This window comes from Bos grunniens, chromosome 17 (assembly GCF_055505025.1).
Source record: "Bos grunniens cultivar Pamir isolate PY7600 chromosome 17, Bosgru_T2T1.0, whole genome shotgun sequence".
NCBI classification, from domain to species: Eukaryota; Metazoa; Chordata; class Mammalia; order Artiodactyla; family Bovidae; genus Bos; species Bos grunniens.
In genome coordinates this window covers 32,637,340-32,652,017 of record NC_141181.1, presented here as the reverse complement: position 1 = coordinate 32,652,017, position 14,678 = coordinate 32,637,340, and the positions used below count along the sequence as shown (strand labels likewise).

The 14,678-nt window shown below is 38.8% G+C and overlaps 1 protein-coding gene across 4 annotated transcripts in view; it reads left to right on the top strand.

Annotated features, from left to right (window-relative positions):
• The window catches only part of FAT4 (FAT atypical cadherin 4), a 193,335-nt gene extending 178,908 nt beyond the window's left edge, over positions 1–14,427 (top strand). For 2 of the 4 annotated variants that reach the window (XM_086345922.1, XM_086345924.1), the window contains exons 16-17: positions 1,207–1,468; positions 4,201–7,237. In XM_086345922.1, the coding sequence (XP_086202048.1) occupies positions 1,207–1,468; positions 4,201–6,065 (2,127 nt within the window). In that variant the 3' untranslated portion in view covers positions 6,066–7,237. Of the gene's footprint in view, positions 1–1,206; positions 1,728–4,200; positions 7,238–12,605 lie in introns of those variants that run through there. The other 2 variants (XR_015143947.1, XM_086345923.1) reach the window with 2 other exon arrangements.
• The last annotated feature ends 251 nt before the right edge of the window (positions 14,428–14,678 follow it).

The following is a 14,678-nucleotide window of genomic DNA, read 5'->3' as shown; positions in this document are numbered from 1 at the left end:
TTAGGAGAGAAACATGAAGCTTAGAGAAGTCTTTTCGGAAGGCTTCTTTCCAAAAAGGACCCTGGCTAGAACCTAAGATGAATTGCTATACTTCCTGTGTGTTTCATGAGACTTTGTCCATTTGATGCTATTACTGTCATTTAACCACAATTTTCTTTTTTTTGTCCTGGGTTCAGTATTGGGATATATTATTATCTGGAGAAACAGCTTTAATAAAATATTTCATTATGAATAATGTATGTAAATATGTTAGGCATATTTTCCACAAAGTAAAAATGAACTCATTTTTAGTTCTACCAGATGTGTTTGTTGCATGTAGAAATAACATTTGATCTGAGTGACAAAATAAACGGATCCATCCTTTCATTCCCGTCATTTGATGCTCAGTGCCACTTTATCCTCTGGCAGTAGTGATGGGATTATGCTCTTTTCATCCTGCTTATAAATTATTCCATTTTCTAAGTGTCTACTTAGAAAACTGGAAACCTGGGAGCTGGAAACTGGAGTAAGAGCCTCCTGTTACCCAATGTTCTATTGGGCAAAGTAAAAGAAACCAAATATCCCTTAGATAAATATTAAAAGACAGCCAAAATAAAGACTTGCCCAGACACCTCATTATTAAGAACTCACCCTTTATTCATCACACTTGTCATCTCAATAAATGATATAAATAATAAGCATGATTTAAAAAAAAAAATTCCAGTGTGTAATAGATGACAGGTAAAACAATGTATTTATGCTTTTACTTTTCCAACTATGCTTCATTTTTAGTTACGCACTGATTTCTCTTTTTGGATATAGTTTTAGTATTTTTTGATAGCTGTGGGCCATTTACTAAACAATTTTTTTAACTTGCAATTGCAATTAAAAAAGAAGTAATCATAAAAATGTGTGATATACCTATCCTAAGAGGAGTATTCACCCTATTATTATCTCACTTGTGTTCTGGAAAATGAATATATACATCTTGAAAAACTAGTTATAAATATAAGAATACCCTGAAAATTATTAAATGTGAACCTATTAAAGGTGAAGGTACATGTTACTTAAAATTGTAAAGTCAATATAAGTAAATATACTCTCATACAGCCAGACTCAAGTATTCTCTCTGCTTTAAGTTGATCAGTGTCTTAGTTTCTTTATACTTCTGCTTTTATTTAAGCATATCATAGTTTAATTCTACATTATTTTTAATATGTTTTACAGATTAAGAATGGCAAAGTACATTTTACATCAGATGCCGGAATTGCGGGCAAAGTGGAGAGAAATATTCCTGAGGTCTATGTTGCTGATGGCCACTGGCATACTTTCCTAATTGGGAAAAATGGAACAGCCACAGTGTTGTCCGTTGACAGAATTCATAACAGAGACATCATTCACCCTACTCAGGATTTTGGTGGCCTGGACGTGCTCACTATATCTCTTGGAGGAATTCCTCCCAATCAAGCTCATCGAGATGCTCAAACAGGTAAATGCTTGTGCTGAGTGGAGGCACAAAAGAAAGGTAAAATTGTTCCTATAAAAGTAGCTAGATGCCTGATAACATCCTTTAGGAATACTCCCTGGAGAAGGGAATGAAAACCCACTCCAGCATTCTCACCTGGAGAATTCCATGGACAGAGGAACCTGGCGGGCTACAGTCCATGGGGTCGCAAAGAGTCGGATACGACTGAGCGATTGACACGTCCACTTTTACTTTTCAAGACCATCATAAATATCTTTAGAAGGTTAGTAATAAATTATTGGCCATCATTTTCTTTAGCCATTTTCTACCAAGTTCATAATTCAGTCCAGGATGTTTTGATCCTTTCCTTGTGCACTGAACATTTATTTATACATTCATTCATTTACTCATTCATTTGTGCATTCACACAACAGATATTTACAGAGCCCTGTAGGTACTTGGCGTGAACTACAATGATGGACTCTCCATAGAATGCATGCTCCTGTAAGGAAGACACACATCAATCAAGTCGTTACACAAGGAAATATATTATTTTAACCTATGATAAATGATGTGAGGAAGAACATAGAATTCTAAGAGATTGCCAAAAAGGGAGAAAGGGAGACTTCTCTGGAAACTGACATGAAAATGAGGATGGGAGGGAATGAAAAATTAATTTGTATTGATGAGAACGAAAGGGGGAAAAATAGATTGTCAGGATCACAGAACCCACAACACTGAGGACTGATGTCACCAATAAAGATGAAGTTGGAGAATGACAGGTCTTCTAGAGCATGTGGCAATCTTGATCTCATTCTTGGAACAGTAAGAAGTTAATCACAGGAGTATCAAAATTACTGAAAAATACCTGAAAAATTAATCATCGAAGTATCAAAATTAGATATTCAGTGATAGTAAAGATCTTTTGGGTTACACTCTGGAAAGTGCATGGGAGAAGGACAAGAGGGGACTTGCATAAATTAGCTGGAAGATACTGCAGTGATCTAGCCAATGTATTTTGTGAGGATTGACTATGTGGTGGCAGGAGATTTACAAGAAGGAGATAAGGAATAATATCAGGAATGAAAGTCAAATAAAATGTTAATGATTTTGATAAAATTCAGAGAGGTTTCTGACCTTCCAACTAGAAGAAGGGTAGTGCCACTATGAGAGAAAACTGCAGAATGGTACAAAAATAAGCACATCTATCAGGAACATCAAGATTTTGGTTTGGGGTTCTCTGAGTTTGGAGCACCTTTGAGAAAGGCCTTTGGGTTGATGTGCTAGAAATCCAGAGTAGACCAGTTGGAGATACATCTTTAGGAATTACTAGTGTCAAGCAGCCGGAGAAGGCTATGGCACCCCACTCCAGTACTCTTGCCTGGAAAATCCCACAGATGGAGGAGCCTGGTGGGCTGCAGTCCATGGGGTTGCTAAGAGTCGGACACGACTGAGCAACCTCACTTTCACTTTTCACTTTCCTGCATTGGAGAAGGAAATGGCAACCCACTCCAGTGTTCTTGCCTGGAGGATCCCAGGGACGGGGGAGCCTGGTGGGCTGCCATCTATGGGGTCGCACAGAGTCGGACATGACTGAAGCGACTTAGCAGCAGCAGCAGCAGCAGTGTCAAGCAGGTAACTGAAGTACTGGGCGTGGATGTGATAAGCAAATGTGAGGGTGTAGACTGAAAAGAAAGCCTAAGGCCTTACCTTGAGTAACTCTAAGAGTCAGTGGTTGTTTAGTAGAAAATGAGACAAAAAAGGGACTAACTCATAGAAAGAAAACCAGGAGAGTAGGAATAAAAGCAGATGTCCCAGGAGCTTATGGAAATGGGAGGGATGTGACACTAGGTTGGAATGATGCATCAAGTAAAAGGAAAATTGACAAATGCATGACTGAGTAATGTAGTCAAAGCATGAAAGTTAAAGCCCACATCATGATTAGTTCTTACATGTTTAACTTGTTTTAGAATACAGACACTAATTCATTTGGATGTTGTAAGAAAATAAGCCAATGTAAAGCACGCCCTTTTGTGAGTGGCAAGATATATTCTTGAACTCTGTGACTGGAGTGTTAGCAGTATTAGCACACAAATATTTGTCTAATAAAGTCTTTCTCAAACTTTTTTTTTTTTTTTTAAATCACCATCACCTAAAGAGCTGTTTTAGACCTTGTTTCCGAATCCCTGCCATCACTACAGTATGAAATGTTAATGCTACAGGTATATTCTGTATCTGCCCTCTGGAAGCCCACAAGCCATGCTAATGGCTAAGATTTCTCTTTTGCTCCTCAGGAACTTATGTTCAGCTCCTTGGGAGCAGTATCACCTCCATTAAAACCACAAGAGCTAATGATTGACGTTATAGGCCTATTTTGGTTCTTTTAAAGTATTTTTAAATTAAAATTGATTTGTATGTAATTCCTTGTATACAAACTGTAAAAATAAAATCAATAGATGACTGGATGAAAGGAGAGATAAACGAAAACTCAGCCTGTTCGAGCCCTTCCTAAATCTTCAAAAAGAGCAGGATCCCATCTATCTGCTCCACCTTTTGGTCATGGCAGTCTTACGCATCTTGCTAACTTACATCTAACAGGCACAGATTTATTCCCTTACAACTGGAGGATGGCTGGGAGGTTGTGGTTTCTCAACTCCCATGATGTGATTGCAGAGCTTCCCTTTGCCAGATGAGTGGAGCCTTTTAAGCGTTTGGTTTTCCCTGAAACACCTTACAGCTCCTTCTTGGCCCTGCAGGGTTTGATGGCTGCATCGCTTCCATGCTGTACGGTGGAGAGAGTCTTCCTTTCAGTGGCAAACACAGTCTGGCCTCCATTTCTAAGACGGATCCCTCTGTGAAGATTGGCTGCCGCGGCCCGAACATCTGTGCTAGCAACCCGTGCTGGGGAGACCTGCTGTGCATCAACCAGTGGTACGCGTACAAGTGCGTGCCCCCCGGGGACTGCGCCTCCCACCCGTGCCAGAACGGGGGCAGCTGTGAGCCAGGCCTGCACTCCGGCTTCACCTGTAGCTGCCCAGAGTCACACACAGGGAGGACATGTGAGATGGTGGTGGCCTGTCTGGGCATCTCCTGTCCTCTGGGGAGGGTGTGCAAGGCTGGAAGCCCCGGAGGCCACATCTGTGTCCTGAGTCCGGGCCCCGAGGAGATCTCCCTACCCCTGTGGGCTGTGCCCGCCATCGTGGGCAGCTGTGCCACCGTCCTGGCCCTCCTGGTCTTGAGCCTGATCCTGTGTAATCAGTGCAGGGGCAAGAAGGCCAACAATCCCAAAGAGGAGAAGAAGCCGAAGGAGAAGAAGAAAAAGGGAAGTGAGAACGTTGCTTTCGATGACCCAGACAACATCCCTCCCTATGGGGAGGACATGACCGTGAGAAAACAGCCCGAAGGGAACCCAAAGCCAGACATCATTGAGAGGGAAAACCCCTATCTCATCTACGATGAGACCGATCTTCCCCACAACTCAGAAACCATCCCCAGTGCCCCTCTGGCTTCACCTGAGCAGGAAATAGAGCATTATGACATCGACAATGCCAGCAGCATCGCCCCTTCGGACGCAGACATCATTCAACACTACAAGCAGTTCCGCAGCCACACCCCGAAATTTTCCATCCAGAGGCATAGCCCCCTGGGCTTTGCCAGGCAGTCCCCCATGCCCTTGGGAGCCAGCAGCTTGACGTACCAGCCTTCCTACAGTCAAGGTCTGAGATCCAGTTCCCTTAGTCACTCGGCTTGCCCGACTCCCAACCCTCTGTCTCGACACAGTCCAGCCCCTTTCTCCAAGTCCTCCACTTTCTACAGGAACAGCCCGGCCAGGGAACTGCATCTCCCTATGAGGGATGGAAATACTTTGGAGATGCATGGTGACGCGTGCCAGCCCGGCATTTTCAACTATGCCACGAGGCTGGGAAGGAGAAGCAAGAGTCCTCAAGCCATGGCATCGCATGGCTCTAGACCGGGGAGTCGCCTGAAGCAGCCCACTGGGCAGATCCCTCTGGAATCTTCTCCACCAGTAGGGCTCTCCATTGAAGAGGTGGAGAGGCTCAACACGCCTCGTCCCAGAAACCCAAGTATCTGCAGTGCAGATCACGGGAGGTCTTCTTCAGAAGAGGACTGCAGAAGACCCCTGTCCAGAACGCGGAATCCAGCCGATGGCATCCCAGCTCCAGAATCTTCTTCTGATAGTGACTCGCATGAGTCTTTCACTTGCTCAGAAATGGAGTATGACAGGGAAAAGCCCATGGTATATACTTCCAGGATGCCCAAATTATCTCAAGTCAATGAATCAGATGCAGATGATGAAGATAATTACGGAGCCAGACTGAAGCCTAGAAGGTACCACGGCCGCAGGGCTGAGGGGGGACCTGTGGGCACACAGGCAGCAACGCCGGGGGTTGCTGACAACACACTGCCCTTGAAGCTTGGGCAGCAAGCAGGGAATTTCAACTGGGACAACCTTTTGAACTGGGGCCCTGGCTTTGGCCATTATGTAGATGTTTTTAAAGATTTGGCATCTCTTCCAGAAAAAGCAGCAGCTAATGAAGAAGGCAAAGGTGGGACAACTAAGCCAGCCCCCAAAGATGGGGAGGCAGAACAGTATGTGTGAACTCTGCGTACTGGCATTATAAAAATATAAAAAAAAACAAGAGACAGACCGTGGTAAGGTTGCCCACTAGGGTGGGTCACGTTTGCAAAAGAGGCCAGTAGGGACTGGTTGTTGGAGGGAAAGTTAAAAATAATAACCACAATGCTGCTGAAACAGACTCAAAACAACTCTTTTAATTTAAATATGCTTGGTTAAATTTCTTTGCCTGCATGCATTGTATTTTGTAACTAGTTATGTGGCATGCAGCATTTGGAAAGTTTTTTTCCCTTATTTACCAGTGTTTGATTTGTGACTTTTGAAATGAATACCGTTGCTGAAATGAACTCGTGCTTTAACCTTGGGTATGTGTATTGTTTCCATTGTATTATTATTGTCATGTTTTGCATTGCAAGATCCTCGAGGTTTAACCCATCTTTGTAAAGTGTAGAAAGAGCCCTCCTATCCTTAAATGAAAGACTAAGTATTAACACTTTTCAGAACTATAGATTCTGTATTCAATGTTGCTCTGAAATGTCTGAATAATTGAATGTTTTTCATGACAGTGGGTACTAAAATTAAGTCATTTTGTTCAGCACTTTAGGACTTTATTTTTTACAAGGTTTTGTTAAAAATTCTGAAACGTTTTTGTAAACAGTTTTGGTCTTCAGACTTTCATCAGGCTTCCACTTGGAACAAAATGATTGCATGTTGTCACCAGGACACTGCCGCTCTCCTGTAAGGAATGAGGTCCTAGCAGCACTTCTCAGAGACATTTTTTAAAGTTATTTATTGAAAAATATTCTATGCTTTTAAAATTTTAAAGAATTGACCTAAAGAAAGCCTATAATTGGACTTAGTTTTCAACCATTTAACATTTACCCCAAGTACCCAGTTTTTATAATTTATATAAAGTCAAATTTCAACATGTCTTACTTTCTGTCATTTTGTAGATCCTTTTTTTTTTTTTAATACCATGTAAAAACTTTTCTTTTTTTACACCGAAGCTGTGTTTTTGATACTGATATTTTCCTATGCTGAATATTTTTCTTACTTTCAGGGAAGGTAAGAAAATACTTTTTTTTACATTGTTACTTATGTAACGTTCATATTTTTCACAGTTTGATATTTGTAACATACTGTATGCTTTCTACTTTTAAATGCCAACAATAGAATTAAAATATTTATTTAAAATACTTTGCATTCATAGAGTAATTTTAATTTTTCATTTTCCCAGACTCTTTCCATGCCCAATTGAGAAAAGTCTTCACTTGTCAATAGGGTATGGCAAGTTGAATGATATATGGGCAACATCATTTTCTTTTTAAAAACATGAATATGGATGATTGCCAGAACAGATATTTTAAGGTTGCTTTAGTGCATTCCTACCTGTCAGAGTTCTTGGACTTCCCTAGAGCCTAATGAGTCTAGACTAAGTTGGGTCTTAGGAGACTGTCTTTGTTATGAACCTGGTTTAAGCATTCTGGCAATAAATGCTTGGAAGTTCCCAGTAGAGCATGTTCACTAAAGGCCAGCTTTCAACCAGGCCTATAATAATAGAAGAGGCAATGAATTAAAGCTAATTATGGAAAAATGTCTGGGTCTCATTTTCTCCAAGGATTCAACTCCAAATTTTCTATACCCAGTGGTGGTTAGGAAGAATGACAATGAAAACTCTGCTTATGCATACCTGTCTTTAATTTATTGATCATTCTGCTGCATAAATTCTAAACAAATTTTACATGCTATCTTAGCCAAAACAAACCCTTATTTTCATTTAGTCACCCATGAGTGAAACAATCCAGGTGAAGAGACGAGCCTAGAACAAACCCACGGGTGTATAAATATCTGTATCTGAAATAACAGGACTTCTGCAAATTATATCACAACCTCAGAACTTTTTGTAATTAAATACCTGTCCCATACCTAATATTTGCTGAGAATATTATCCTCTCCCACTGGCTGTCTCTTACTGAATAGAAATTTTAACAATCTGTAAAAGGTTTTAGTATATAAAATATGGACAAGCCTTTAGTAAATAAAATATTTTAATAATAACAACAGATTGAGATATGTACCAGAATTATTTTGTTATTTAATAATGTTGAGATGATTATTTTTCTTCAAGTAGAAAATAAAATGTTAATATAACCTAAATTATAATATTCATATAACATGATTTTGGGACTAAGTGTAAGATGTTAATCTAATTTGGGGCAATTTTTTGTCACCTGGGATGAGCCAACATGTTTTAGTATTTCCCTATGAATTTTAGTATTATGAATTTATGCACCAAATATGGGAACATGTTGATTGTTTTGCATAACTCAAAACAGGATACATCTTTTTTTTCCAAGAAACTCTGAAGCATCTCAATGTCCTCAAGGATATAAACTCTATAATTGAGAACAGAGCTAAAAGTAAAATGATAAACATGATTATAGCTCAGAGTTAAGGGTGAGGAATCTTTTGCCAAGATTCTCTATTCTAATTCTCTAAGAATTCTTTGTGAGATAGAGAATTACTATTCCCTTGATTAATCAATCCCAGTCTCTGCGTAAAACAGGATTTTTATTGGAAAATTTCTAGTCTTTCATCCTTCTTTAAATGTTTTCCATTGAAGCAAGAACAATACTTACACTGTATTACAAAACAAATCAGAAATGTAGGGAATGAAATTTTGACTCAGATGAATACTTACTGAACTAATGAAGTGGCATAACATTATTCTAGTGAAATGGGATTGAAGACAAATTGACAGGGTAACATGCATGCATGCTAAGTTGCTTCAGTTATGTCTGACTCTGCAACCCCATGGACTGCAGCCCACCAGGTTCCTCTCTCCATGGGATTCTCCAGGCAAGAATACTAGAGTGGGTTGCCATGCCCTCTTCCAGAGGATCTTCCTGAGCCAGGGACTGAACTCGCGTCTCTTATTGTCTCCTGCTTTAGCAGGTAGGTTCTTTACCACTAGTGCCGCCTGGAAAGCCCTGTCAAGGTAACAGTCCTCACAAATTAATCGTTAGTGGTGACCTGCTTCACAATAAATCCACGCCTTCAGAATGTTAATCCAGCCCTGCAAGGGTACATTGGATTGCCTGGAATATAGTCACTCTCTGGGGCTCTTGCTGCAGGTCTGTTATAGAGAAAACATTGCTTTCTTTCAGGTGCAAACAGAAAATACCTTAGTGGGCTTGTTGCCAGGAAAGGCAGCTTGGGGTTACTCAGCCACAAGATCTGTAGGCTTAGATTGGTGACACTGTGCAGGACTCTAGTCACTCAGCTCTTAAGGAGGACATTGCTATTACTGTCAAGGCCATTTCTGAAATTCCCTAAGTTAGCTGATTTCATTGATCACTTGTTCAGATACGTTCAAGACATTTGAGGAAAACAGCCTCAGAAGGGACTGGAACACAGTTTCTGCCTCCCATGTTGCTCAAAATCTTTACCCATGTGAAGGGTGATGAGATTAACTGACAAACTATTGAAAACTATGCTCTTTATAAATATTTTATTTATAAGAAAAAACAAACTATATCACCCTGTGACTTTATTACTTCCAGAAAACCCATCTAAGAAATCACTATGTTCATGCAAATGCTTTTTTATTTACTTGAATTCAGCATTATGATAAAACTAATGTGTAAAATGTGAAAATGATTGCTAAATTTTGAATCAATAATTCAGCAATGCACTTTTCCTTTTTCCATTATTTTATGTCATAGATTCAATTTAAAAAGGACTAACATTCCAAGATGACTAAATTTACATTCCCCTTAGGAAAAATAAGCCTAGAAATGAAATGTCTTTTGGCATCCATTTATTAGAGCTTTCAGTGTGAAATAAAATATTAAAGTCTATGATTAATCTAATATGTATTCCTTAAAGATATTTTGGGTGTAATGTCACATCATTAGTAATTTATATGGTTACCACTACTGAGCCATCCAGCAGTTTTAATAGTTTATCAGTCCAAGAGTTATAGATCAGTATTATACATTAATTCAGTATTTTCATTTATTATTAATAAGGCAAAAGGCACTAGTTTCTAATAAATTTTGGTGCTTACAATTTTCATGCATACAGATGAATATCAGTGATTCAATTCTAACATGACCTATGCATCTATGATAATAACTGCAAACAAATATACTTTAGACCAAAGACCATGAAGTACAGCATTCTCTGTCAACAAAGAAATAGAGATATAAAGAAGTTCAATGTCCTGGGTGAATCCATTTAATCACAAACAATATTAAGTTTTCTCCACATGTCAGGCAGTCTTCTAGATCATGGGGTGAAACAAGAAAGAAACTAGACAAAGAACATAATGATGGAACATAATGTTTTATTAGATGGAGCTAGGAACCCATCAATAAATGACAAATACAGCAATCATTATGTACTGTCGTGTCTAGAGGAGACAAATGCTTGCATGCCAACTAAACCAGCATAAGGGCTAGATGCTGACATGGGAGTGTGCATGCTACTTCATTTTACTTGGCCCTGCTGTGAGGCTTGTGGAATCTTAGTTCCCTGACCAGGGATCGAACCCTGGGCCCTCAGCAGTTAAAGCATGGAGTCTTAACCCCTGGACCACCAAGGGATTCTGGCATGCTATTTTAAATGGGTTGGTCAGGGAGGGCCTTTCTCGGGAGGTTACATTTGAGCAGAGGGCTCAATGAAGCAGAAAAACAAGCTACGGACACGTGTGGGTGATGCTGTTGCAGGCAGAGGCAGTGGTATGGGGAATCCCCCAGTAGGAGATCATTCCATGTTCAAGGAACAGCCAGAGAGTCACTGAGGCCAGACCATTGTCAACACATCAACAAAGACTGCACCACAGAAACCTTCGGGTCGAATGGATGTGAGGGTAAAGAGTAAGAATGATAATTCAGAACAGGCCCAGAGACAGAATGGTTGTTGAAGCAAGCCTTCATTTGTGTATATTCTCTTGCCAAATAAGTGCATCTCTAAATGCGAAGCAAGCCCTGCTAATGTGGGTGTGTGCTCACTCTGCATTGGCGTCTAAGATGCAAAAGACAAAAGGAGAGATGTTTTTAATTGAGATGAATGTCTGTTAACTGGTTGATTCATCCGATCTCCATGACCAATCCAAACCGGTAGGCGTATTAATAAGAAGCATATACAATAGTAAAGTAACCTATTTCTTTCCTGCTGAGTCATTGATATATCTGAAGTATGTAATATTTACTGATTAGAAGGCTGTATAAGTTTTAATTTTAAAAATTGACTTCTATTTTTACAAAGGGAATAATTTATGAGGGAAATATTTCAAGTGGGAGGAGATAGATTTATATCGGTGGGAAATAATGGCAAACGAGATATCTGTAAGACAGGACAATAAATCTATGCCTAAATTTTAGGCAACTAAAGCTTGTCCAAATATCTTATAATGAGTCTTTGATCATACTGAGTGCAGTTAACCTCCATCTTCACATTATTAATAAACTTTTTTTTCAAAGTTTGTTAGAATTTTAAAAAGGATCCAAGTTGAGTGTAGTGAACCAGGATTAAGATATAAAGATGTACTCTTGGCATTTACCAGAAAAACTCTTGGAAGTTTTTTATGTACATATGAAATATGTACAATGTACACATTTTATACTCATAATTATTTTAGAATTCACATAGACAATTGTGACAAATGTGTGACTGGCATCATACAGGTAACTTAAGGACTCTTCGTATCTCTTAAAAGAATATGCTGAACGGATGGACAGATTCATCAAATCCTCTTTGTCATGTGATATATTCAAGGTAGAAATACTTGTGAGAGAATCTCCATATCTGAAGATATATAATGAAAATGAAAAGACCCGCAGAATATTTAAAAATACACTGTATAAAGGGACACAATTTCCATGTGATCTATTTGGATACTTACAATTTTATTAGTTTATGAATCATGTTGCCAGAGTCCCAAATCAGTTTGCAAAGTACAAAGTGCAGTCATCATGGTCTTCTGGCAGAAAGTTGGAATCTTAATCTGTGTACCATTCTAGCCCAAATAAAATAACCACCAATGTACAAAGTTCTTTGGCAACGTCAATGAGTTCCCTGTTTCAAATTGAAACCATATTGTGTGTGGTACAGATGTTGATCAAAATAAGGCTCTGTTTTGCCACAGCAGTCTGCTCACTGAAGTCATCCTTTCCTTACTCTATTTGCAGTCTTAGACCAGAATGCTATGGAGAGCAGAGCTATTAGTGCTTGATTTCAATGCTGAAAAGTAAGACACCTAAGGAAATATCCCTTTGAAAGTGAAAGTGAAGTCACTCAGTCGTGTCCAACTCTTTGCGGACCCGTGGACTGTAGCTTACCAGGGTCCTCAGTCCAAGGGATTTTCTAGGCAAGAATACTGGAGTGGGTTGCCATTTCCTTCTCCAGGGGATCCTCCTGACCCAGGGATCGAACCCGGGTCTCTGGCATTGTAGGCTGACGTTTTACCGTCTGAGCTACCTGGGAGATATCCCTTTAGGAAACAGTGTAAGACAATAAGTACAGCATAGCCTACTCCAAAAAATGTGTTAATTCTTTTAGAGCTATGAATCTGAAGATGTCATGTACTGAATCTGGGGTGATGCTCATCACAAAGTCAGAAGATAAGATGGACTCTCTATGGAACATGGCTTTGGATAAACAGAGAATGAAAAAATGGCTGCCCTCTTTGGCTTTGGGAGAACTGTCATCATGAAGCTTGATTTGATGATCTCCACTAACAGGAAACCATTCATGTCTTTAACATATTTCTTCCAACTGATGCAAAAGGCTTATGATTGCACGTGCTGCACACACTGATAACTGGATCTGGAGAGTGAATCAAAACCAGGATCTTTTTCTTTTTCTTTTAAGTTTTATAGATAGCAATTATAGAATAGTGTTTCATGCAAGAGAGTGGTTTGGACTGTCAGTATTATAAGACAGGAAAAGTACGTTCACATTTAAAGTTGTCTTAATTTATGCAGCTTCAGATCAAGAACAGAATGAGTCCAAAAAATGTTCAAGAAAGTTTGAAGTGGCAAAGTCAATTATCCATAATTTATAGGCAGCTTTTTATCCAAATTAAAGCACAGTTCTTGGCCACTCTGCATTTAATGGGCCCTTCTAAATAGATATTTGTGGGACATCAAATTAAAGTATAACTACTCCCTATAAATTAGTCAGTAAGTGGGTCTTAGTAATGCATATTTTCAAAAATTTGTTCAGTATTGTATGCCAAGCGCTGGGAAGAAATTGGTGAATAACGATGACTTTTGCCTTCAAGAGGCTTGACATTTTTTGGTGACTCTTCTTTCCCAAAATACTTTAAAATTTGCAGTTCTGTTTTCAAAGTATTATTTCAATATTTCCAAAAACATTTCCATTTGTACTCAGGTGTGCTTTACATACATTTTTTTGGACAATTGATATCATCAATAACCTTCTAGGGACTTCCCTGTCGGTCCAGTGATTAAGACTTTTGCCCTCCAATTAGGGTACACAGGTTAGAGATCCCTAGTCAGGGAACTAAGATCCCAGACAGCCTCCCAACCAAAAAAAGCAACAAAATAAACAGAACTAAAACAGAAACAATATTGTAACATATTCAATACAGAGTTTACAAATGATCCATATCAAAAAAAATCATAAAATTGTTTTAAAAATAACCTAAACTTTGGTGATCTGCATTTTCAAAAGTTACAAAATAATAGGTTTATTGAGTTTTTAAGAACACAAGTTCTTGAACTAAGGAAATTTGCGAACATCTTTCAGCAGTTCCTTCATTGTCTAATTATGTAAGACTTAGTTAAAATTCTTGGCCTTTGATAGCTTTTGCTCTGAACTAACCATTATCAGCTTTGTCTTATCCTTTACCACTTATTTTGGAACTGGTTCATTTTATTTCAGGATTGTACTTTTTCACAGAATTTGGTGTCATCCATCCTCAGCAAAAAGTAGGTTATCTAGATTCACCATGTTTTGCTGAGTTTATGGCAAATAAGGCTGAAGTATATTTTGGGTAAAATGACTGAATAATTACCTCTGATAAGTTGTCTAGCTATCTCAAACTTCCATTTGCCTTCCAATTCCAATGCTTTTAATTTTTCATTTTAATTTCTCTGGACCGTATTCAAATTGTCATACGATCCATTTTTGGCTGCATTCTGTGGAAAGGAAACATTCAAAACTGTGAAGAAAAAAAGAATAACCAAATGGTTCATGGGTTTTTTTTTTTTTGACATTTTTGATTTTACAAACATATATTTTTTCTAATTATTCTTAAGAAACTGAATAAAATACCTCTATGTGTCTTTGTTTTATCTGTAAATTTCCTCTGGAGTATTCAATATAATTTTAAATTATATTTACATTTTAAAACTTTCATTTTAGCAAATTGCATATCTCCTAAAAGGTATTGCATGAAATAACTTGCAAAAATATTTTTATAGGGTCATTCATCATCATGTTGCTGCTGCTGCTGCTACTAAGTCGCTTCAGTCGTGTCTGACTCTGTGAGACCCCATAGACGGCAGCCCACTGGGCTCCCCCGTCCCTGGGATTCTCCAGGCAAGAACACTGGAGTGTTCTTCTCCAAAGCATGAAAGTGAAAAGTGAAAGTGAAGTCACTCAGTC